Below are 26346 nucleotides of genomic sequence, written 5' to 3'. Positions count from 1 at the left end.
ACAATTGACGGGGACGGAGGTTTGGATGTCCAGAGCCCATGAGCCCACAGATGGCAACAGTGGAACTGATATCCCCACCCATAGGCAGTTGCCACTGTTCCTTCACTGCCCAGGACAGGGCTGTGCTGGGGGCTGTGTAGGCGGGGCAACGGGCATGCCCGTTAGTTGCGCCACCCGTGCCTCGAGCTGGCGTAGGGGCTCAAGGACAGAGTCCCGAATCTCCCTACGCACCACAGTCCGGACGCTACGGAGAGTGAGTGGTGGATCTCCTCCGGCCACACTTGCAGAGGGGGGGCGAGCCCCATCCCCTGCAGCGCTTCCACCCGCAGGTGGCACAGGGCCACCGGAGGAGAATCCGGACTGGGCACTAGTGCCAGGTGCACTCGCCAGCTGAGGTGGGAGAGGTGGGTCCGCCGGAACCCGCCTTCCCTGTCGTTCTATGTTTTGCATTATGTCATGACAGTTTGGGTTAGTGACATATAGAAACCATTCACAGTTAGTTGTAACAGCATGCATTAGTATTCCCATTAACCAAACACCCAGTTATTCACACCATTGAACAGCGTGCATAGCACATGCATAATTTGAACAGTAATACACAGTCCAACAACATGCAGGGTTGATTGATGGCAACAGGCCATCAGGTGTGGATGTATGAACGGGGCGGATTCATCAACAGACATGCAAATATATATGACCCAACAGGACAGACGTCCAGGGGTGGTAATTGTGATTGCACATACCATTTTCCCGTGGAATGGGTTATAGATGGTTAGAGGGTGGGGTAAATCAAACATATTATTAACACCTTCGAATACAACCACATATGCTGTACATTTCTAATAGCTACAGTTATACACACACTACTGTTCTAACTACAGTGTCCTATATGTTAACTACTTAACCTTGCAGATGGGACTGTTACTGCAACATAACTCTACAATTTATTGCTGGTCATACACGATTCATATCAAACTTTGTGCAGATACATCATCCTGTTAACTGTGCTTTCTATACTTGTAGACAGGTGTGGATGTTTGGTATATCAGACAGTCATCCTATCTGCATATTTCAGACTGGGAGCAACATATCCAGATTTTGGTGTACACATTCCACATGCAGCAACACTTTGAACAGATGTTTCTGTTTGGTTCTGAGTCTCACATGCATTTAATTATGTCCTGACTGCAGTATAGTTTATTCAGGGGTTATTACTACTGTAGTGCTGTATTCCTGACACTTTCTCACACTCTCTCACTTGCTTTCATGTTACTATTCAGACTGGTACTTCTAGGCTTTATTGACATGTTTTAACAGTAGTTATTACAGTTCTTTCCAGCACTCTCACTTCTGTCATGTTTCAGTATTTCCACAGGGATATATTTCACACATGTGATTTCATCCTCTTCTGCAGCTATACATTACCTGCTGCTGCAGGTTGTGTACTATTTTCTTACAGGCAGGGCAGTTTTATTTCAAAATATGTGTTGGTCAGTCTCATGATTAGTTTCAACTTACAGGCTGGGAACTGTTGTGATCAGGCAATCCTTGCATACACTTTCACACTGTGACCTGCAGATCTGATTCCTTCCTGGCTACACTGCACTCTTATGCTGACTGTCATATATATCTGTACAGTTAATAGTAGTGGCTTACTAACCTGCCTGGTGGCGCAACCGCACCAGCCTATCTGCATAGGCTCTGCAGTTCGCAGAACGGACACCTGCAGCTGTAATATAAAAGGAGTAATATTGGAATACACATCTCCATGATTTCAGGTAGTTTAACTTTCTACAAACAAAATTTATTGATACTTACTCAGTGGTGGGGCGTTGGGTGATTGCCGGGCCTCCTGGATCCAACGGTTCAGTAGGTCCTGCTTCCGTCTCTTCAGGTCCGCATGGTGGTGACGGACCTGCTCACCTGTCCTAGGAATTCCTGTGGCACTGGTGAGTTCCTGAGCCAACTGGTCCCACGCCTCAGCCTTGTACGCTCCCCAGAGGACCTGGCCCTGCATGAGTTGGGCCTCATGGTTGTGGACTAGGAGCCAGGCCATGTACCTGGACTCCTCAACACCCCACCTCTGCGCTCGAAAGCGACTACCCTCACCTACACCTGACATTCTAACTGCAGGTCTGTTCTACAATCGTTTATGCTGTGTATTCCCGCCTATGGGGCTTATATAGTCCGTTTTTCCCGCACATATCTGTGATTGGCCGGTTTGGAATTGTATCAACTTCAGTAAACCTGCATTGTCATGCTGTAGTTTGTATTCATTCCTATATATGAGCTAATATTGCATTTCTAGGTACTGCTGTCATGGCTTAGTGGTTCTGTACCTTGACTATGGTGTATAGTATCCTGGGTTCGAACCTGGCCACTGCTTTTTATTTTCCATGACTGTCTAGACATGTTGAGGGGTGTGTCTGTGTAAAGGCATTTTGGATACGGCTTGCACACCGTTGCCCGTTGGTTAGCTCGTTTGCGCGGTGCGTAGCTCCGCGCAAACGGGGTACGCTGGTTTAACACTCGTTTGGCTATTGGCACGCATTGGCCGCTTAGCTCAATTAGGGGCACATATATTTAGCGTGGTAAACCACTGCTCGACTACAGGCACTCATTTTGCACCAGTCAAACCAATGCTTATCTATGGGCACATAGCCTCACTCTGTTGAACTGTAGCTCCGCTATGGGCACAGCTGGCAGTTTATATTCATTTCTTAGCTCACATTTATTCAATATAAATAGGCTATTACATTGCATTTTACATATATTCTGGTTTTATGTGTACATATATGTGTCAGGGACTTGTTTCCTGCTTATTTTGCAAAAAAAAAAAAATTTGTGATGTGGGGGCTCGAACCATGAATGCCTGCTCTGCTGCCGGCATCTCTACCGCTACGCTATTGCTTCCTGGCTTATTTTGCATATGTAGTTCTTATATGCTTTCCCATTGACTGCTAACTGTAGCTGCGCTACGGGCATGCCCGCGCACACGAGCGCACTCACGGTTAAACATCTTTACAATTTAAAAAAAATATGACATGTTCATTTAGATTGTTCTATGTTTAATAGTCTGTAGGGGCATGTGTTGTGTTGTGTTTATTCACATTTCCGTGGACTCTGTTGTGGGTGTGTACTGTGGGCACTTTTAAACTTCTGGGGGCGTGTCCGCTTGCAGGGCTCAGCCTACGGACACGCCCCCTACTGTCTTACATGGCCGTGTTCGACTTAGGTGTGATTCAGCATGCTCTCATGAATATGCAGAGCATGCTGACATCACTCAGTTTAACTGCAGCCTCCGTGTAAGAGTTATAACTCTTACACGGAGGCTTCGTGAATCCTGGGGATGATTTCTAGTTTTTGACCCAGTTTGTCTATGAAAACTTCTTTATGTTCAAGCAGTTGTATATTTGTTGTGTAATATCTTGTTTAATTGTTTCTCCATATTCTATCCACTGTATGCTGCATCATTTGTAAAACTCTTGATTTTACTCCTTTTATATGTTCTATGCTCTTTGTACAAAATAGCTATGTTTTATATAATTTTTTTACTGTGTATCTGGAGCTTTCTGGAGCTTTTCTTCCTGGGCCACCGCTAAAAACGGTCGCCTTGTATCCACTCTGACTAACCCAGTAAACAAATGGAAAATAAAATAAATGTGTATGCATGTATCTGTGTGTGTTTGTATGCATGTATGTGTGTATGCATGTATGTATGTATGTATATGAATAAATGTACATGTTATGCACGTATATATATTTACACGTTCTATTCGGCCATATGCATTGCTTATGTTTGTAAAGCATATATAAACTTTTTAAGCTAATATGTTAGAAACAGTCTGTGTTTGTTCTACACTTTGCACTTCCCTGATTTTGTAGTAATATGAATGTTTTGTTCTTGTACCAGAGAATTAATGTGACCATAAAGCCTGACCTGTTGATGGCAATTTCTGGCTGTACATCACCTTGTGTTTTGGTGTTAGTTTCTTCCATTGGTGTTGTGGGCTCTGCAGAACAAAACAGAGAACACAGTGCAAAGTTTTCTCAGTTCCTGATGCAAGAGCTTGGACTTCCTGAAGACAGGTAAGATAAGAGGAAAGAGGTATTTATTTGGAGTGGCTGTGCTCTATTTTGTCAAATTCTTTTGGTTTGGTCTTTGTTTTTTGTAGTGTTAAAATCTTCTGTGGTACATTTCTTTGGACATTGTTAAATCTGAGTTGTGTTAAATCTGAGTTGCTGAAAATCAACTGTAACAATTTTTTGTGTTTTTTGGGTTTTTTTTCTTTCCATGCACCTGTGTGATCATTAAGTTTATTAAATTCTAGGGCTGTGGGGTACATCTCCCCACTGATAAAGTAGGTTTTTAAAGATTTTTGTGTTTTACTTTTTGTTTGTTTTATTTTTAGGGTAGGTAAGGAAAGTTTTAATTGTAGATGGATTGTTTACGTACTGATCATTGGGTTTCAGTGTTTGTTGCTTTGATCACAGATGAAATTACATGATATTTTCATTCAATTTCATTTGTGATCTGTAGTAACATTTCATTAGGAGTATCAAAAAGTCAAAGAATGCTAGTCGCTTGTCTTTGTTTTAGGTTGGAACAAATGCATCATGTTCTTTGGGGTCTATCTCACTTGTTTGGAAATCTAAATATTTTTTTCTCTGCTTTCTCTTACTGACCAAAGTTCAGTTTCTAGCTCACTGATACTTATTTGCCTCTTAACAACCTGTGGTGCAGGGGGTGGGGTGGAGAGGAGTTTCTGCTGATTTTTGTTTCAACAACCTTTTTTTCATGAGCTTGGAAGGGGAGGGAAAAATCATGACTTCATATTGTTGGGAGTCTGTTTGTTATTCCATATGTGGTTTTACTTTGGGTGAATATGTGGCATGTACTGCACAAGTGATGTGTGCTCTTATTCATGTGCAGATTACACTGCACACATGATCCTAGTCCTTATGGATGTGTGTGGGTTGCATTGCATATGTGACCCCTGTCCTTGTGCTGTGTGTTCCTAGCGTTTATGGATGTTTAGCAAGCATTGCACATAGGAGTACTTTTGTTATGGATGTGTGCCATGCACTGCACACATGACATCTGTCCTTATAGATGTGTGAACTTACTGCACACATACCACAGTTCTTACTTATGTGCAGAATGCATTGCAGACACTATACTGGTCCGTATGGATGTATAGATTGTTCTGTACACATGACCCCAGGCATGCACTGCACATAGTAACTATAATAGAGGAATTTTTACTGTTGTGTAGTGGTACCTCAGGTGTCGGATTTCTATCACTGGCCTTTAAACAGGCTTTCCACCTCTCAAGCCGTTACCTGGACTATGTAACGTAATGCTAGATTGATTTGAGACTAGCCTGTTATCATTTCAAACTTGCCCGGTATTGTTTCAAACTTGCCCTATGTGGTCAGTCTGTAGTCATTATGAAGTCTTGGTTAGACGGACATGGGGGACCCAGCATGGGAGGTTTGATCCCTCCTGGGCCTCAGGGTTGTTTACAGTTCTAGGCAGGGCAATATCAGAGGTAGAGTGCCCATTTGTTCTAATGTATCCCTTAATCTGAATTGGCTGGATAGTATTGTCTTGTGGCACAAATGAATTGATATCTCTTGGTTTACCACTGCCTAGTAATTACTTCTTCAGGAACTTACTGACTTCATTGTGGAAGTAATCCCCTTAATGCCTTGTTCAGGTGGGAATCCCCTTAATGCCTTGTTCAGGTGGGAATCCCCTTAATGCCTTGTTCAGGTGGGAATCCCCTTAATGCCTTGTTCAGGTGGGAATCCCCTTAATGCCTTGTTCAGGTGGGACTTTGTTTTTTTCCTACTTTCTGCCAGACCTTACCAGAGATCTACATAACAACATCTCCCCGTTATTTCATTATACCACACCAGCCTTAGCCGTTTATGTACTTCCTCAAACTTGCTCTTTCAGTTTACCATCTTTCTACAATGCTCACCTGATTCCCTTACACTTAGTCCATGTTCTTTTCCTATCATTTGTTAAAGCAGAATATTCCTTTTATCTGAAAATCAACACACGTACTTGCAAACAACTAAAACTACCTACATCAATTCTACATAACTTGTTGTGTCTTTCGGCTTTTCCCGGTGAGGGGTCGCCACAGTGGAACTCTGGTCCGCTAATGATTGGCAGTAGATTTTTACATGCCGAGTTGCCAGCTCTGACGCACAACCTTCAATGAAGGTACGCCCATTCACGCATGTCTCCACACAGAAGACGCTCTAGCTGAGCATCGAACAGGACAACATCTTACTGTGAGGCGACAACGCTACCGCAACACCACCACTGCAGTATCAATTCTACATAACTAATAATCTTAATTCAGTGCAAGTATGCAGTAAGTAAACTCCTCTTTATAGGGGCAAATCTAGAACCTCAGATTGTGCTAAATACCAGTTTAAGAGCTATAACAGTTTTTGCCAGACTAGAAAGAAATATAAAAACACCACTGACGTGTGCTAACTTACATGATAAAGCCGATTGAATGGAAAATACTTTATTAAATATTAACTTAAATGTCTTTCAACCTGCTGTTTTTAATATCTGTTAATTCCTTTCATTGCTCTTCTGTTACTACTTTCACATCTAGTATTGTAAATAAACAGAGATCTCTCAGGGTAAGGTACCTGCTATGTCCCCAAACGAAAAAATGTCAATATCAAGGTGCAGGTACTCCACGACTATCGAAGCCAACCATCAACCAAAAAAGCAAAAATCAATAAATTTTTATACTTGAACAGCTAAAGAACTTTATTCCATGGGTTGTTAGCGCTTTCACGTCTACTCTGTATGATCTATGTATATCTTTGGAAATGAGTTTTATTCACAGCACCTCAAGTATTATAAACGTTTTGTGGACGATGTGTTTTTTGTTTGGAGTGGTGATGTTACTATCTTAGATGAGTTTTTAAGTTACATCAACAACACCACATCTTTTCTTAGGCTGACTGGGGAGAGATCATGTCACCAGATTGACTTCTTAGATGTTAACATCAGGAAGCATAATGGGTGTTTCACTACCAACATTTACAAGAAATCCTGTAGAAAGAACACATACTTACATTGTGATAGTATGCACCCTCCCCACATACACAGGAACATTGTTAAGAATCAAGCAGCACGCTGTTCACGCCTAACAAGTGATGATTCAGCATATAGGAATGTATTGATAGGCTTAGATGCTGACTTTAAATCAAGGGGTTACCATGACAATGATTTGATAGTCCTGCAACAAACAGAACGCAATGAAGAAACAAGACCATACATTAGGATAGCAACTAGTGAACAGGTGGAACAAAGCAGGCCATTTATTAGAAGTAAAAAGAGGATGGTGCTTTCATATACCAGCAGTTTTATTTAACCCATGGAATAAAATTCTTTTGCTGTTCAAGTATAAAAATTTTTTTATTGATTTTTGCTTTTTTGGTTGATGGATGGCTTCGATAGTCGTGGAGTACCTGCACCTAGATATTGACATCTAGTATTGTACCGAATTCCTCAGTATTTGTAGTAGAATAGCTAACCCTCGTATTAACTATATTCCCAAACCTTTTATTCTTTAAGTCAAACCCTGTATTTTTAGCATTTCTATTAAAACTTTCATACCAATGTCTATTAATGCTTGATTTCTTACCATCAATGTCTAATCTGCATAGCTCAAATTTATAGGTAACAAAATTTTTCCTTGAGGAAAAAATCCCAATCTCCATAATATTTTCATGTACGTTTCCTCTTGCAACGTTTACAGCAATTCTAAACCAAGCCCGGCTCATAGGATAGTTCTGCCTAATTCCTTTCTCTTCTTAACCTTCTTACTCGCCCATCCTTTAACCAAAACTTTAACCTGTGTACTCTTTTATATACATCCCCTGCAAAAAACTTAGTTTTTCAGGTATCTCGTATTGACTCAAAATATCTGACAATTGATGACATACCACATTATTAAATTCCTTCATAATATCACAAACTACAGTTTTCCCTCATTTGCTTGTAGTTTAATTCCTTAACAACTCCTTTAACCTAAGTAAGCATGATCTTAATATTTCTACCCTTAATTCCATATATTCCTTTCTCATAATGTTCTCTTAACATTTTCCTGAAAAGTCTTTAACAGTTTTATAACAAAAAAAAAAATGACTAAAGAGTACTTCAATTTTTTTACATTATTTTCAGCTTTCTTCCACAAAAAAAGTACAGTGCATGGGGTGCAGTGATTGTGCTCCAATATCTAGAAAAAGATAAATCAGTTAAGCACTTGCATAGTGTGAAAACTAATCTTAACAATTGATAACACTCTGTGCTCTGCAGTTCAATCTGCTAGTACTGACAAGCAAAAGACGGAAGCAAAATTAAAAAAATAGATTTGTTTCTGCCTGCTGTCTTTGCTGGTAATATGTCCTTGACGGTCTGTAACGAGTGTGCTACTGCCTTTCTGAAAGCATTTGTTACTGGATGGCATGGATTTCAAAGCTGGCAAAACACTTTGCAATTTGTAACTAGTAGTACGTAGTACATAGAGCAGATAAAGCTGCATGCTCAACAAAGAATTATGATTGGTGTCCGATCATAATGCTTTATTATGTGTTCTCAACATGTATGCCAAGATTTACCTCTCGAACTTCGCTCTTAGGGTGAATTTCTTGATATCCATGTGTAGAGCACATAATAAGCTGGTCATAATCCTTTGTATTTCTGTTTAGATATAGTCTTCTCTTAAGCATCAGATAGTTATTAATAACCAATGAAGTGCTATTTCTTATCCTTTCTTCATCTTTTTATAAAACTCATAATCTTTCCAATTTTACCCAGGAACACTTTCCTTTATAATCCCGTCTAATTCCTGCATAATAAAATCTCTCTGTAACATCTCATTAGCCACTCCACTGATCCCACTTGCAACTCCTCAACCACACGTTTTATTTCCTTTGCATACCTGTATCTTCCCAACATACTCTGTCACACGTCTATGGTTAATCTTTGAATGGAATAACCATCAAACACATCATCGAATATACACTTCATTGAACCTGTGAGAGGGGGAAAGTAACTAGTTGGCTAACACTTCAGTCTCACTTTAAACCACTGTAGTGTGATCTCTGAGTTGGTATATGTAGTTAGGGGGGGATGTGGGGGTACAGCCCTTACCTGGGTGGATTTGAAATACTGCTGTTTCTGAGACTACTTTGAATACACTCTGATGTCTTCACTGCTTTGTCTGTCCCACAGTGTACGCCCCATTACCCATCTCAGCTCTGTATTCAATGCCGAGGTTTCTGTGTCATGTAGAATCGGTGCTCGTACCACTGCTTTTCAACTTTGACATCCATGTCTTCTTTGGATTCTTCTTTTGAACCGTTTCCTTTATCTCTTACTTCAAGCAAATCTTTATTTTCATGTCTAGTAGCTGCATAAAATTTTTATCACTTAAATTGTGCTGACATTGATATTTTCATCAGTTTGTCATCTTACCATCAACACTTTCAAACTCTTCCCCATCCTCCATGTAGTCAAAACAGAGATGACTATCTTTCCGCACCTAAAGCATTTCAGTTTACAATTCTTAATAGCGTGTCCCCTTATTCTTTATTTATTTTTTTTTTACTGATTACACTGCATTTTGTCACAATTACTAATCAACTGTGTTTTTATCACCAGAACAGTTGCACATTTTAGGCTGACCATTATATTTTTGCATATCTGTTTTTCTGTGTATTACAATTGTTCGTAGTAAATGCACAAATTTATTATCCTGCACTTTCCAAAGAAATGCCTACTTCCCTAACCCCAGCTCATAAATCATGGTCATCAGACAGTGTGCTTAACAGGATCACCATGTTTTTCATCCTTTCTCAGGACTGTATTTTATAAAAGAACCGAAAATTATCAGTTTTCCTTATCTGTCAAGTACTTAAACAATATTATATAGTAATTCATTGGGAATAAACAAGCCAGTGTCTACTCCCCTGTAGTGTAGTGTTCAGTCCTATTAAAAAACTAAAAAAAAACCCTAAACTTTCCTTGTTTAACATATATTTATAAAAATATGTGTAATGTCTTTTTTTTTTTTTTTTTTTTTTATGAAAAAGTAAAATCTATAAACATGAGCATCTAATTTCTACATTTTTATTACAGTCTAGCAAAACCAGAACAAGGGAAATATTTTCATTCAGCCTGAATATTTGTTTGCTTTCAAAATAAGCTGCCAATATATCTCGTGATATTATAATATTGTCTCCTATTGTCCACCTCTCACATATTGCAAAATTTCTTCCAACACAAAGAACACAAAACTAGCTTCTCTGCATTTTACAATATGTTTATATAATAATGCATTAATTGTATCTTTCTTTCGAATAACGTACAGATGTTCATAAATTCTTCTTTTTTTAATGCCCGTTTTGTCTTCCCCACATAGAAAGCTACACAGCTCTTTCACTGAGCCAGACAGACCACTCCCTTACTATTGCAATTTGTGTAGCTGTTAGCTTGTATGTATCTATCTCGGCTACACATGTATATACTTTGTGTAACTAATCAGGGGACATTGGGCACATCTATATGTACCTTTTTCTTCTTTTTCTGTTTTCCAATCTTTTGTGTTGGTCCATGTTCAAGTAGATTTTCATATTCCAACTGTTTCTATAGGAGACATTTAAATGGTTATTTAAATATCCTCTCCAAGTCAGAAAAATGTGCAAACATATTCCAGTCTTTAGAAATTATATTTTTAATAAAATTGCTCTCTCTATTCATAGTAAATGTCCCCTTTATGTATGGCAGTGTTTTCTTCTAGCATCATCTTTAGTGCTGTTATTTTGCATTCTGTTCTTTAAGCTGTCTGCCATACCTAATAAGGGACTATGTTCTCTTCCTTTTCTTTCATTTATTGTTCTATTAAGTTAACTGGATGTTTTCTTTCCCGAAACATTGTTTTCAAATTGTCGCATTCCTTTCTCAAGCCCACTCATCCAAGGTCATCCTAGATATCCTAATGAATTGGGCCTTCAGGGTACTACTTCTTTGGTTTGTAAGGATGGGCACTGGTGAAGTGTAAACATGAACTGGGAAAAGTGATTTTTTTCTATAAAATCCTAGACCTAAACTTTTCAGTAGCTAAAACTGTGTGTATTGTCACATCCAAATACTTAGCTATTTGTTTGTCAGTATTGTGGGTGAATCTAAAACTCCATAGTCCTATTAATATAATTTAAGTATTCCTTAAACTTTTGTATTCTTCTGTATCAACCCAGAAGATATAAATATCATCTAGGTATCTCTCATACATATTCCAACATTTTGTATATGGGGTATTTTTTCTCCCAAGTATGTAATACAATGTTAGCATAGCAGTGCAACATGCACCCATTGTGACACCTTTTTCATGTTTAAAGAATTCTCCTTCAAAATGTATAAAATTATTTTTAAGAACTAATTCCATTAGTTCTAATAATCCTGTAAAATGTTTAAAATTAAAATTTCCTTGATCATAGCCTCTTCAAACCATTCCAAGCATGTCCAATGTGGTGTAACAGAAAATCTGTCAAGTCAGTAGTCGCACATTATATCTTTACAAATTCATTCCTGTTCTGTCCAAATTGTTTTTATTTTCAAATCTGTATACTTGGCTAATAATGAGTGTATTTTGGATCAATTTGCTGCCACTATGGTCCTTAGCAGCGGATCTTTTACATCTTTGTGCACCATAGGGATTCCAAAAATCAGTGGTACATTTAAGTTTCTTCATCCATAAAAAATATAAATATCAACATCTATCATACCTTCCAAACGTAATTCCTTTAAAAGCAAAATCTATCTTGGAATAGGCAATATTTATTTCATTTTTGAGACTCTAGAATACTCTTCTTCACCCAATATTTCCTGCATTTTACCAATATAAATTATATTCTCTATTATCACCATACCTTCCACCGTATCTGACCTCACAATCCTAATATCCTTCTTCCTACTTAGTTCTTTCAAAAGTTGTCTCTCTTCTAGGGGGAGTTATGACTTGTTGTCCTGTAACTCCCTTTTTACTACCGATTCAAAAATTTTCAATTGAGGATGTACAGGTGGATTGTAATTATTTTGTCTCTTAAAACTTTTGTCAACACTCATTTTTTTCCGTTTCACTTGTGCATATCAATTCCAGGGTTTTTTCCTAATGAATAACTTAAGATCTATGACAAAATTAGTAATATCACTTTACTTTCATTCCTTTCATGAACAAACAAAAATATATTTCGTTAAGCTTATATTCTTGTAATTAAAAATGTTGCAATTCGTATATGTAAACCTACAAACCATCAGCACAATCTGATCCTCTTTGAACACTGTCTTTTCTTTATCTTCACCTTCTACCTGTCCTGTGGATGCCCCCTTCCCCTGTTCTAGTTGTAATAAGTCACTGGTCTGCTTTTTATCCTTTCTGACCTTAGGGGAGGACATTCTAAAGGGTCATTGAGATCGAGATTATTCCTATTTTCTTTCCCGCCATTATTGTCTTGCTTTTCATGGCATCTTCTGAGGTACAACAATCTCCTTTATAGTGTTCATCTCTCGTTATATCTATCATTATCCTGGTTAACTCCATTTAAAAATAAACATGCTTGGGCTTATCGGGCCCCTCCAGCTTTTTACTTTTTCTTCTTGCTATAAAAGCACATTTCTCATTTACTTTTTTCCTAATGTTAAAATGTTTACTTTTTTCATCTTTCACAGTAAAAAGTAAATAATTCAAAATCTTAAGATTTTCCTGTCTAAAAAGCATATTCCATTTCCTTTCCATCCTTTCCATTTTTTATTGCTTTCATAATCAAAAAAACACAATTGCCAAATATTTTGAGTAGCTTCTTATGAAACATTTATTCTTCCTTCACATTATTCTGGTATTTGTATACCCTTAACCCTTGGGTACCATTTCCTATTCTTTTAAATATTTGTTGTCTAAATTAAGTTTTATATTTCAGCATAGTATCATACAACAAATTTACATTATAATCCTATGTATTATCATTGTCCACTTCAGATTGTTCTGAGAGAACAAATAATCATTATCAGTTAACCATTTGCCCCAGTTGAAATTTATATTCACATTACCATATTTATCAGTTTGCTGAGGTCCATTATTAATATTAATAGAGAGCTGTGGAAAATTGAAACCAGTAAATTCATGACATCTAATACTGTATACTATAGTCTGCTCTGTAACAGAAAATATATATTAATGTGTACACCATAATTAAAAGACATTTTGATTGCCATTCCTCCATGGTAGATTACACAGTGGTCTCGAACACCTGTCCTACATTTTACATTGGGAAGACAATCGGAAGGCTTTCTGATTGAGTTAAGGAACATTTGGCTGCTGTTAGGAAGAAGGATGAAACCAACATGTTAGAACAGCACAGTATTAGATGTCATGACTTTACTCAATTTAAAATTTCTAGTTTTAGAACCGATTGATCAGTTTTTTGGTGACTTTGACATTTTTCTGCAGCCGAAAGATCAGTTGGAAGTTGCTGCTTTTTTTTTTTTTTTTTTTTTTTTTTTTTTTACTCAAATGATTTTTATTTTGATGAAATAACACGATAATTTAATACATTCATAACATTCAGTAACTATTTACAGTATTTACATTCAGCCTGACCAAAACGATTCAGTTGAAAACATTTGTAGTTTAATAAGTTAATATATAAACTGATAGGAAGAGTTTGGTTCCATCTGTAGGGTATCAATCGAATTCAAAACTTTCCTCCATGGACTATTAAACTAATGGCTTAGGAAAAGTTCTTAACTCTTTAGTTCTTTTCTCCATTAATGTGCATTTCTTCAGTGATGATAGGAATTCCTCCATGGTGGGTGCTACATTAGTTTCATCTCCTAGTTATACATTTTCTGGCTATTGCTAACATTGTCCACAACAAATACAGGCCATCTTTCTTCATATTACTATTAACAGCATCTTTCTTATTACTATTGACAACATTCAATAAAATTTAAAGACTTTGTCAAAACAAATGTATCAGTATAGATAGCGTGAAGAAATTTGTTAATCTCATTCCAATATGGTTTAATATTAGTACAGTCATAAAAAATGAAACCAGTCAGCATTAGTGGACAGATGACATCTCCAACATAACTTGCTGTTTAAAGGGTTCATTTTTGAGAGTTTCTCAGGTGTCAAAAAGGATCTGTGTAGAAATTTCCAATGAAAAATCCTCCAGAATTGTGAGTAAGAAGTTGGTTTAACTGAAAATAAAATGTTTGTTTCATCTTCCATTGATAATGATACTTGAAACCCTTTAGTTAGGTATTGCCAGTAAGAATCTTTGGGAGCTGTCTTATAGACAATTAAAGTGTTATGTAGATATTATAATTCATTCTTAACATTGATATTATTGTATAGAATTCCAAAACAGTTTATAATTTTTGGTTCGGTTTTGAAGGATGTTATGTATTATTCTGCACAGCTCCTTGGTGTATGCTGTGACACTCTGAAGAACCAACCAGTCATTAGGGGATAGGCCATAGGTTGACAATATACTTTGTGTGTTCAAAGCTTGTTGGTTTTCAATACATTGCAACCAACAAAATAGGTTATTATTTTCCCATAAACCAAAAATCTCTGTTTTATCAGGGGAAATCCCTTGTAATTCTAAATGATATTAAAAGTATATGTCAGTTTTATATCTAAATTTGTGTTAATGAATTTTCAAAAACACATCAAAATATTGTTTATTAGTTTAGTTAATTTTGTTGTACTATACTGTAAATTTAAACTTGAATAGTGCCATATCTTGTTATCTTTGTCCGTTACCAAAGCATTCTTTGACAAACAATTTTCATTCATTAGTGTAATGGAGTGCAACTGTTTCCAATTGGAAGCGTATCTAGGATTTAGCCAATTCATCACTATTTTAATTATAGATGCCTTTATATAAGTTTCAATCTCTGGGAATTTTACCCCCCCCCCCCGTTCCCATTTTTTGATATGATGAGAATATGCCTCTCTATTTAATGCTGAGATTGTTCCAGGGCTGAATGAGAACTTACATCTTGAGTGTGCATTGCGTTGGTTGGTATGAGTCAATTTGGACAAGCCCCTCTCTTTTTGATTAGCTAGTGTATTTACAGCTGGTTGTTTCTAGGCAGCTAATGGGCTGATTTCTGTTTTGATTTATTTCTATTGGGTTTTGAGGTTGTCAACTATTTTTAAACAATGTGCACTTGTTATATTCCTTATTACACATTTTTACTTTGTTCTGATGAAGTTCTGACAATGTTACAGAATGAAAGCACTTGACAGTTTTGCCTCAGTGTCATTTTTGTTTTTTTAATTTTTTGAAAGTTAACAAAGTTATTTTTGCATATACAATGGATATAAAAAAGTGTACACACCCCCTGTTAAAATGCCAGATTTATGCGATATAAAAAATGAGACCACAATAAATAATTTCCAAACTTTTCCCACCTTTAAAGTGACCTATAACCTGTACAGTTCAATTGAAAAACAAATCTGTTAGGGCAAAATATAAACTATAAAAAATATACAATAAGCTGGTTGCATAAGTGTGCACACCCTTAAACTGATACCTTGTTGAAGCACCTTTTGATTTAATTGCAGCAATCGGTCTTCTTGGGTACATAAATGCCATCAATTAAAGACTCTGATTAACACCAAATAAAGTTCAGCTGTCCTAGTAGGATTTTCCAAAAACCATGGTTCACAGAGAGCTTATAAAGCATCAAAGGGATCTCATTGTTGAAATGTATCGGTCTGGAGAAGGGTACAAAAAAAAATTTCCACAGCATTGGATATATCATGGAACACAGTGAAGACAGTCATCAAAAAGTGGAAAAAATATGGGACAACAGTGACGTTGCAAAGAACTGGACATCCCTCCAAAATTGATGAACAGACGAGATGAAAACTGGTCAGGGAGGCTGCCAAGAGACATACGGCAACACTGAAGGAGCTGCAGAAATTTCTGTCCAAGTACTGGTTGTGTATTACGTGTAACAACAATCTCCCGTATTCTCCACATCTGGACTATGGGGTAGGGTTGCAAGACGGAAGCCTTTTTCTTACACAGAAAAACATCCAGGCCTGGCTAAAATTTGCAAAATTATATACATCAAGTCTCCCAGAAGATTGTGGGAAAATGTGTTATGGTCTGATGAGATCAATGTTTAACGTTTTTGGCCACAATTCCCAAAGGTATGTTTGGCGCAAAACATTTAGCATCACCAAAAGAACACCATCCCCATGATGAAGCATGGTGGTGGCAGTATCATGCTTTGGGGTTGATTTTCTTCAGCTGGAACTGGGGCTTTAGTCAAGGTGGAGGGAATTATGAACATTTAAAAATACCAGTCACTTTTGCCCCAAAACCTTCAGGCATCTGCTAGAAAGCTGAAGCTGAATATGAAGAGGAAGTTCACCTTTCAACATGACAATGACCCCAAGCATATATCCAAATCAACAAAAGAATGGCCTTGCCAAAAGAAAATTAAAGTTTTGGAATGGCTCAGTCAGAGCCCAGACCTAAATCCAATAGCAAATCTGTGGGGTGACCTGAAGAGGGCTTTGCACAAGAGATGCCCTCGCAATCTGATGGATTTGGAGCACTTTTGCAAGGAAGAATGGGCAAATATTGCCAAGTCAAGATGTGCGATGCTGATAGACTCCTACCTAAGAAGACTGAATGCTGGAATTAAATCAAAAGGTGCTTCAACAAAGTATTAGTTTAAGGGTGTGCACACTTATGCAGCCAGCTTATTGTACGTTTTTTATTGTTTATATTTTTTCCGCTAACAGATCTGTTTTTCAATTGAATTGCACAGGTTCTAAGTGACATTGACATTAAAGATGGTAAAAGTTTTGAAGTGATTTATTGTGGTCTCATTTTTTTTATATGACAAAAACCTAGCATTTTAACAGGGGTGTGTACACTTTTTGTATCCACTGTATGTATGTATGTATGTATGTATGTATGTATATAGCTGAGATAGATGGACCACTCCCTTACTATTATAATTTGTGTACCTGTTAGCTGGTATCTATCTGTTTCAATGTAAGAACTGAAAAATGAGCACTGGAGCATCAAACCAGTTTAATAAAACAGAAGTAAAGCTTTTGGATGCAGTCCATCAGTACAACAGTTTTGAGTTAAAACCGCAATTAAATATGAAAATTATTTAATCACAGGATGTCACACAGCCAATAGAATACAGTAAAACTCGTGTGTGTGTGTGTGTGTGTGTGTGTGTGTGTGTGTGTGTGTGTGTGTGTGTGTGTGTGTGTGTGTGTGTGTCTATATATAATATATTTAAAACTGGGTTAAGAGAAATCATTTCATTAATTCCAGGTGGATGGTCAGCATTAAATGCGCAATCCATTCATACTCCCTCAATTCTAAACTATTATTTAAGTCACTACCCCTAATATTTTTCACTATAGTCTCTAGGACCCTAAATGTGAAAGTATGGTCTTCACCAATCTCTTAACGCCCCTTCGTATTTCAGATCTGTGTTCTACAATTCAGTTTATCAATATAAAAACTAGGACATACTTTACATTTTGCTAGATATACAAAATTACAGTTTGCATACCAATTACATGTATATTTTGAACCAGTAATTGGATGTATAACATTTCTCGCTATTAATAATCCTCCTTGTTAAACAGTTAACATGGAACAGTCCCAATCCTAGTAGATATTGGTCGTCAATTTTGAAAAATATCTTTATAGCATAAGCTTGCACAATTTCTATATGTAAACTTAGGAGTATTCCCTATATATCTAGCTGACTCATGGAGTGACACTAAAATTCACCAATTATTTTGAATAATATTTTGTATTTCTTTGCTGCATCTACTGTATCTTGTAATAAAATACAGCGTATTACTGTTATTAAAATTAAGGGTGTGTGTCAATAATTAGCCATAAAATACGGTTGTATCTTATTTCAGTTATTAATGTCATTGGGAATGGCATCCAGAAGATCTTCATTATAGCCTCTGTCTTTGATTTCTTGTGTTGTATCTTTGTGAGAATTCTATCATACGTATTTAACTTGCTGACTCTAAATTGCCCCTTTATAATTCCTTTAAAAACATGTTGTGCATGTATACTATTTATATAAAGGTATTTATTCTTACGAGATGATTTCTTATAAACACTGGGATGCAGTCCTAGTTGTTTAAAGTTCAATATCTAAAAAATTAATCTTATATTTAGAATATGTTAACTCAACAGTTGGGAGATCATTCCCCATCCACGCAAAGAAGATGCTATCAACAAATCTGGAAAAGGAAATTTTTGTTGTATAACTACATGAGCTGTTGAATATATATATTCTCTCATTTTCTTAACACCAAGTTAGCATAGGTATTAGCAATGGGAGTACCCATTGCTATACCAGCTACTTGGTGGTAGAACTTAGTCATCAAATATAAAAACATCATCTAATACCAGTTGTAACTATTCACATAGTTTCGACATCTCTACCATTCATTCCACCTTGTTCATTCAAAAGGTCTCTAATGGCACTAACTCCATACTCACTAGGAATTACAGTAAATAATGAATTTATATCTAATGTGGCAAATACACAGTTGCCATCATTGCCATTATCATAACACTTATGTGACTGAATCAGAAAGTCTCCTGTATCTTTAATAAAGCTTTTAACATAACTTCAAATAATTATTCAATAGATCTTGTAGATAGAAAGATATAGATTGTTACCCATCCCCTTCCTGAAACAGTACGTCTCATTGGGGGATTACAAAGACATTTAGGTAATCCATATAATCTTGGAGTAACAGGAAAAGGGATGGTGAAATAGTGAAACGAATCTAATGAGATATTATTAATTTGTAACTCATAAATCATATTAACATTCTGTATATGCTTCGCTACATCAACAAAGCTGAAGTATCACTAAAGAATATCATTGACAGTGGCAATATACTTCAATTGATCCATAACAACTATTGCTCCACCTTTATTAGCTTCTGTTATAATAATTGTGACACCCGTGCCCTGGCCCAGCAATCAAGGAGCCTCAATCCTCACCACTAACGCCAGAGAGGGCATCTCATATATGAGGAAAAGATAACAAATACGCAAAGTAAAGTGCAATTTCCCTGAAGAGCACAGAGATCACAGTCAGTCCGGGGCTGGTTGCTCCCTTGCTGTCCAGGTCCCCAATAAGACTCCCCACTGGCACAGTTATATGGTCCAGATCTCAGCCAGCTGGGCAAGTTTAAAATCTCCAGCACCCTCTCTGTCCAACCAGTGCTTTGTGTCTCTGCCAAAGCAGCTGACACACACACACACACACACACACACACACACACACACACACACACACACTTTGAGATAAGAGGTTGTACAACCACATAGACACTTCTGGGGAAGGCTGGCGCAGGTTCGTCAGCTGTGCCCATTTTACACAGACTATACTGTAGTACCACTTGCCACCACCCAGCTAATAATTATCAGCGACTCAAAGGCCCTTAAAAGGGTTTCCAATTATTACTGTGCAATATTATCCAATTGGTAAGTGTGACTAATCAGTAAAGGCTTATTAGAGTGGCTTTGTACAATAAACTCTATAAATATGCAATGTACTCTAGAGCTTAACTTATCTCTACACAAACCAGCCACAGTTAAAAGGTTTTAAAATATTTAATAATAAATAATTAAAACCGCAAGACAGTACTTTCTACTACACACAGTGCTCGTCAAGAGTTCAGAGATCACACAGAAATACTTAAAATAAATCAGTAGTACAGTTCTGACATCACAGAAAAACACTTGGTCTAATCTTTATAATTCCTAGCTATTACTACAAGAAAACACGCTTCTAAAATAACTTACTTGCATAGAGCAACAGGCAGTGCTGTGAGTTGGATAGTCAAAAAATGCTTAATCTGTGGTTCTCACTGTTTGTTTAAATTGAAACTCCTGTTCTGCTAAACATTACATCATCTTTTACACCTTCCTGGTGTTCCCAGGCTGACAGAAACTGCAGTTACATTATTTTACACTTAGAGCAATAAAGGACATTCCACATGCAAATTCTGGTCATTAACTTTAGCCTTAAAATAATAGGCAGGAAGCCTTCATCTAGCCTGATTGGAGCCGACTTGTAAAACATCGAAGGCAGTGATAAAATAATTTTAATTTCAAAGGACCAACAAGAAATGCTCGACTTAGCTTTCCTTACAGCAGATGGCAATGTTGCCACATTGTTTTAAGTTCAAAATTCATATTTGCAAATGATAAATCTGGCTAGGCTGACAGCCTTCACCATTCTCTACCAGTCTTCACATCCCCCCCCCCTGGAGAACTCAAGCTAGTTTTCCAAGTGACCCTTGAGAAACTCCGCTTGAGAGGGTTACGTCTATCTGAGTATACCTACCCCATTCCCTGTCTTGAGAGCCCATCTGCATTGGCACTGGTACTCCCACTGCGGTGCTGCACTGACCTATCATATGCTTGCAACCCCAGGCTCCATCTTAGCAACTTGACATTTTGATGACTGGCTCTGTTTAACCATGTTAGAGGGTTGTGATCTGTTATAACAGTGAATTTTCTTCCATACAGGTAAGGCTGAAGTTTCTGCAGTACACACACAATGGCTAGACATTCCTTTTCTACAGCTGCATAGCATTCCTCCCTGTGTTGAAGCCTACGACTGAGATAAACCACTGGGTGCTCTTCTCCCTTTGAAGAAATCTGGCTAAGTACAGCTCCCACCCCATGGTTTGAAGCATCCACCTGTACAAAAAAATCTTTGCTGTAATCTGGACTGGATAACACGGGGAGTCCTCCCAAAGCTTCTTTAAGCTTCTAGAATGCCTGCTCACTTGCTGGGGTCGACACTACCTTATCTGGTCTGTTCTTCCTTGTCAGGTCTGTGAGGGGAACAGCTATGGACTATAACTGGGGACAAACTTTCTGTAGTACCCTGCTGTCCCTATAAAATGCCCTCACCTACTTTTTAGTAACGGGTGCAGGCCATGCCTGAATAGCTTCCACTTTGGCAGGTTCTGGCCTTATCTTACCACTCCCCACTCTATGTCCTAGGTAGGAGACCTCTGCTATACCCACATGACATTTAATTGGCTTAATGGTCAACCCTGCCCTCTGTAGTCTGCCCAGTACCTCCCTGACATGCTGAAGGTGCTCTCGCCAGGAATGGCTGTAGATGGCAATATCATCTAGGTAAGCAAGGGCAAATCCTCCGGCTCCTTCTAGGATGTGATCTACCAGCCTCTGGAAAGTTGCTGGGGCATTCTTCATCCCAAAGGGCATATTTGTGAACTCATTCAAGCCAAAAGGAGTTACAAAGGCTGACTTTTCTCTAGCACTGGGAGTCGAGGGCACCTGCCTGTAATCCTTGGTAAGTTCAATGGTTGTAAGATACTTAGCCTCACCCAGCTGCCTTAGGGCCTCATCTGTCCTAGGCATGGGGTAAGCATCCGACTCTGTGTGTCTATTTAGTTTTTTGTAGTCCACACAGAACCTGATGCTGCCATTCTTCATTGGCACCAGCACCACTGGGGAGGCCCAGAGACTGTTGGACTCTTGAATCACCTCAACTTCCAACATCTCCTGTACCTCCTCCCTCATAGTCTGTCTGACTCTCTCAGGCACCCTATAAGGGGCCTGCCTAATAGGCCTTTGGGGGTCCTGTATCCACCTGGTGCTGCACTAGGTGGGTGCACCCTGGTTTCCCAGTGAACATGTCCCCAAATTCCTGCAACACTGCTCGGATTTCTAGAACCTGGGTAGGAGATGGCTGCTGGGACATTGCTACCCCTTCCACTGAGGTGACTGCCCGAGCCTCACTGAGGCGATCAGTCCCCAGATCTCCCTTAGACTCCTCCTGGAGTCCACTGCAAATGCTCAGCACAAGGGCCTCCCTATCATGATAAGGTTTCATCTTGTTAACATGGTACAATTTGTGCCCCTGCCTTCTGCCTAGCACTTCCACCATGTAGTTAACATCACTTACCTTTCTTACCACTTACCTTTCTTACCACCTTGTAGGGTCTCTCCCAAGCTGCTTGCAGCTTGTTGTCTGACAGGAATGAAAACCATTACCTGCTGCCCCACAGCATACTCTCTAGCTCGAGCATTCCTGTCATACTACACCTTTTTCTATTGTTGGGCTTCTGCCAGGTTCTCTTGGGCCAAGACCAGGAGTTTCCTGACCCTTGTCCTGAGGTTTCGGATGTATGCCACAACAGACTCCTTGTGAGACTCTTATTCACCTTCCCACTCGTCTCGAATTAAATTTAGAGGTCCCCTCACTCTCTGCCCATACAGCAACTCTAAGGGTGAAAACCCTGTGGATTCCTGGGGAACTTATCTGTAAGCAAACAGATGGGGCAAATGTTTGTCCCACTCCCTCTTAAACTGATCTGCAAATGCCTGTAGCATGGACTTGATTGTAGAATTTAACCTCTCAACAAGACCATTAGTCTGGAGATGGTAGGGGGTGGTCTTCATGTGCTTCACCCCACAGGACTTCCACAGACAAGCCAGCAGGTCTGACATGAAGTTGGCACCTCTGTCTGTATTTCTTTTGAGAAACCTGCCCTGTTGAAAATCTCTAACAAAGCATTTGCCACCCTCAATGGAGGACAAAGCCACTGCCTCAGAGTATTGTGTAGCATAATCCACTACCACTAGGATATACTCTTTTCCCCTGTGGAACTTGGGGTACTCAAAGGACCCACAATATCCATAGCTACCCTCTGAAATGGCTCCTCAATCACAGACAAAGGCATCAAAGGAGTTCTCACCTTGTCTCCTGCCTTTCCTACCTTTTGGCACTGCTCACAGGTCCTGTATTACACAGTTACATTTCTGGAAATTCCAGGCCAATAGTTCTGTGTAATACGCCTCTTTGTATGTTTTTTGCCCATATGACCTGCAAAGGGAATATCATGGGCTATGGCTTGAAGTGCCAGACGGTAGGCTCTAGGCACTACCAACTGCTGTACTCTCTCACCTTCCAGCTCTCCCTCAGGGGTCCACTCTCTGTATAGTAACCCTTTGTCCCAGTATACAGATTCCCCCTTTCCTTGAGAATCCGGTGCCTTCCTAGCTACCTGCCTCAGGCCTTTCAGTGTAGGGTCTGAGAGCTGAGCCTGTCTCAGCTCAACTCTCTCCTTGTAACCCTTCCCAGCTCCCCTTCCACAGGAAGTCTGGCATCCTCTACTCACCTCTGCCTTTGCAGTCACTCTGTCCAAGGGACCATCAGTACTCACAAGCAGCTGTGGCTCGCATTGTTTCACTGCTACAGAGTAGCTCCCTCCCTGACAGTCCTGGCTGCAAGTATACAGTCTGTCTGGGTCTCCCCCAGGCTACCAGACCCACATGCTTGTCTCCTAGCCTGACTGTGTGTAACTGCATAAGCACATGGTACCGCCTCATCCAGCTCCTTCCCTATCAGGACATCTGCAGGATGGTAGTTCCATACCCCTGTTGTCTCAAAACAACCTACCATTGGCATTTTGTCTTTCCCACTTACTGGCTCCCTCACCTTTTGTTCCCCACCTTGCCTTTGTGGACACCTGTATGCCACATGGCCCCACTGGTTGCATTCAAAACATTTTACCCTAGCTCCTGGATGTGTACCTGGACTAGTGGCTTCCCTTGCTACTGGCTGATTCTGTTGTGGCAGTCTGCTGCCCACCATGGGTTCCTTTAGACCCATGAGCAGTACTGGAAGTCCCCTTCCTGTGCAGGGCTGCCCTGCTTGCCAGGTATAGGTCTCCCTCCTTCCCCAACTCATCAGAAGTAGTACATTGTCTATCAGCTAACCAGATCCTCATGTCCTCAGGCAAAGTGCTAAGGGCTTGTTCCCTCACCAAAAGGTCTGCCAGCCCTTCAGAAGTGGTGACCTGACATCCACTCGCCCATCTATGGAAGTAAGTGCTCAGTTCAGCAGCATATTCACATACACTTTCATCTGCCTTGCATCTATGCTCACAAACCTTTTTCCTATACGTTTCAGGCATTACCTTAAGCAGTTCTAAAATACATGCAACATCAGACATTTTGGCTAATGCAGTTACAGCTCTACCATGGAGTAAGGGGGTTAGGAACCATACCCAGAGCCGTTGGTCAACTTCATGCTGTTTACATACCCTCTCAAACACGTGAATGAAACTATCAAAATGATCCCCCTCTTTAAACTGCAGAAGAAATTTACTTTGTAAGTTTGCAAATTTCTGTACTTTATATTGTAATGTTGCAAATTTCTGCATTTTATACTATGTACCGGTGCTTTTCTCCTCTGGTCTCCACTGAAAGTGGGCCACAAGCCCAGCTGGACTAACCCAGTTAACAACCCTTAATTAATAAATAAATAACCCTTTTGTGCTTTTGGGGTCCAGTTACTCCCTTCCCCATTACCTCCATGACTCTGTCGAAGAGTCCATCTCCTTCTCATGCTGCCTCTGTCTCTCTCTCTTGTTCCTCAACTTGCAAACGTAACAGTTTTCTTATTCTCCTCAGCCTGCAAATGTCGCAGTCTCTCATTCGCTTCTAATTCCACATGCCTGGCCTCCAACTCGAGTCTCTTTAGCTCCAGCTGGATTTTTAAGTACACTGCAGAAAGGTTGAGTTGTCCATTCTATCTCCACTGCCAGTCTGATTGTCCTCCTGGTTGCTGTTTTCTGATACAGCTGTAACCAAGGCTGCAATCAGGTCTGCCTTAGGTTTCCATGCACCAGTCCCCTAGCATGGCACACCTCCACCAGCTGGCTCCTTGTCAGCTTTCCATACTCCTCTGCTGACATGCTGCCTGCTCACCCTGACTAACTAAGCTAACAAAAGAAGTAAAACAATTGTGATCTGAACTTATTCACTGCATGGCTGATTTAGAGTACAAAGCACCTTCAAAGCTCACTGTACTCAAGCTACAGGATTCACTCTACCCACACCACTACAAGCCAATTAGTATTTGCCAGCTAATTAATATGTGATGTGGATATCCCCCCACTGCCGCCAATTAATATGTGACACCCATGCCCTGGCCCAGCAAAAAAGGAGCCTCTGTCCTCACTGCTAACGCCAGAGAGGGCGTCTCATCATACCTCCCAACCATACCGAATTACTCAGTTTTTACTGAGTTTTGGGGTCCAAATAATGGGGTGTCATGATTCCCGAATGGCACCCCTTCATTTCCGATTTTTTTTCACAGCTTATTTTTAAAAAATTTTTTCTTTCACTTTTTGAGCTGATGTCATCACGTGCTTGATGACGTCAGCTCCGCCAGCCTGTTGAAATTGAGCTCAAGGGCTCACATGCACACACTTCCAGCTGGCTGCTACTGTTTGAATGGATGGCAATCTTGAAGGAAACAACATCTTGCCATCCATTTTTATTTTCTCTGCAAGCGATTGGACTGCTTGAGTTACTTTCAGAGCAGTTGGACTGCTGCAAGCGTGAGTATGGCACCAGACTTGTTTTTCTTGTACTGAAGTTAGTTTAGGACTGCAGCAAGATATTCTGTTTGAATGAATGTGAATGATGTTATCTGAACGGCTTCAGTTATCACTTGTTTTTCTCACTGCTGTAAACTATCTGAATGGCTTAAGGGTGTTTCCAGACTTGTTTCGGTATTTCTGCAAGGTATTCTGTTTGAATCTGCGAGCAGCTTCAGTTACCACTCGTCTTTCTCACGGCTGTTAGTTTCACTGAGCGGCTTCAGTTACCACTCCTTTTTCTCACTGCTGTTAGTTTCAGAACAGCTTTTAAGGGTGCGTGTGTGTATGTATTGTATTGTTAATGTTGCTAGAATATTTCAGGAGATAAACTGACGTACTTCTTTTGTCACACTTTTTTTTAAATGTTTTATTGAATCTGTTTAAGAAATGTCTAGTATTTTAATTGTGAGGTTTCTTTTACAATAAAGGTGCTTTTAAAAAAAATACAAGTCACTCACTGCATCCTTTTTTAATGTAGGTATCTTTTCCTAATATGCAGTTATGTTTCCAGAAGGAGTTAAGTAGAAAAGGTAACTCACTAATTCTGTGCATTTATATTTGAGTATGTATTACCCAAAAATATGTGCACCAAATGTCCCCTTACAGTTTTTCTAGAGTAAACAGTAATGGATAGACAGCACCTAATACAGAGGCTTAAGACTCTCAACTATTAATAGACCACTTCCTTTGCTTAAGGTACAGTATTTGATTCTGTCCACTTTCATTTGCCTACTCTGTCATTCTATGCTATTCATCTAACCAAACAGTTTTCCTG

General features: G+C 39.2%; 1 protein-coding gene across 1 annotated transcript in view; it reads left to right on the top strand.

Annotated features, from left to right (window-relative positions):
- The window catches only part of LOC122799539 (D-dopachrome decarboxylase-A-like), a 117295-nt gene that overhangs the window by 52141 nt on the left and 38808 nt on the right, over nt 1-26346 (top strand). The window contains exon 2 of the mRNA XM_044068669.1: nt 3914-4089. Coding sequence (XP_043924604.1) covers nt 3914-4089 — 176 coding nt within the window. The remainder of the gene's footprint in view (nt 1-3913; nt 4090-26346) is intronic.

This window comes from Protopterus annectens, chromosome 4.part0 (genome assembly GCF_019279795.1).
Source record: "Protopterus annectens isolate FY-2018-M chromosome 4.part0, PAN1.0, whole genome shotgun sequence".
NCBI classification, from domain to species: Eukaryota; Metazoa; Chordata; order Ceratodontiformes; family Protopteridae; genus Protopterus; species Protopterus annectens.
The sequence above is the reverse complement of the archived record's forward strand: the minus strand, read 5'-3'. Positions and strand labels throughout refer to the sequence as shown.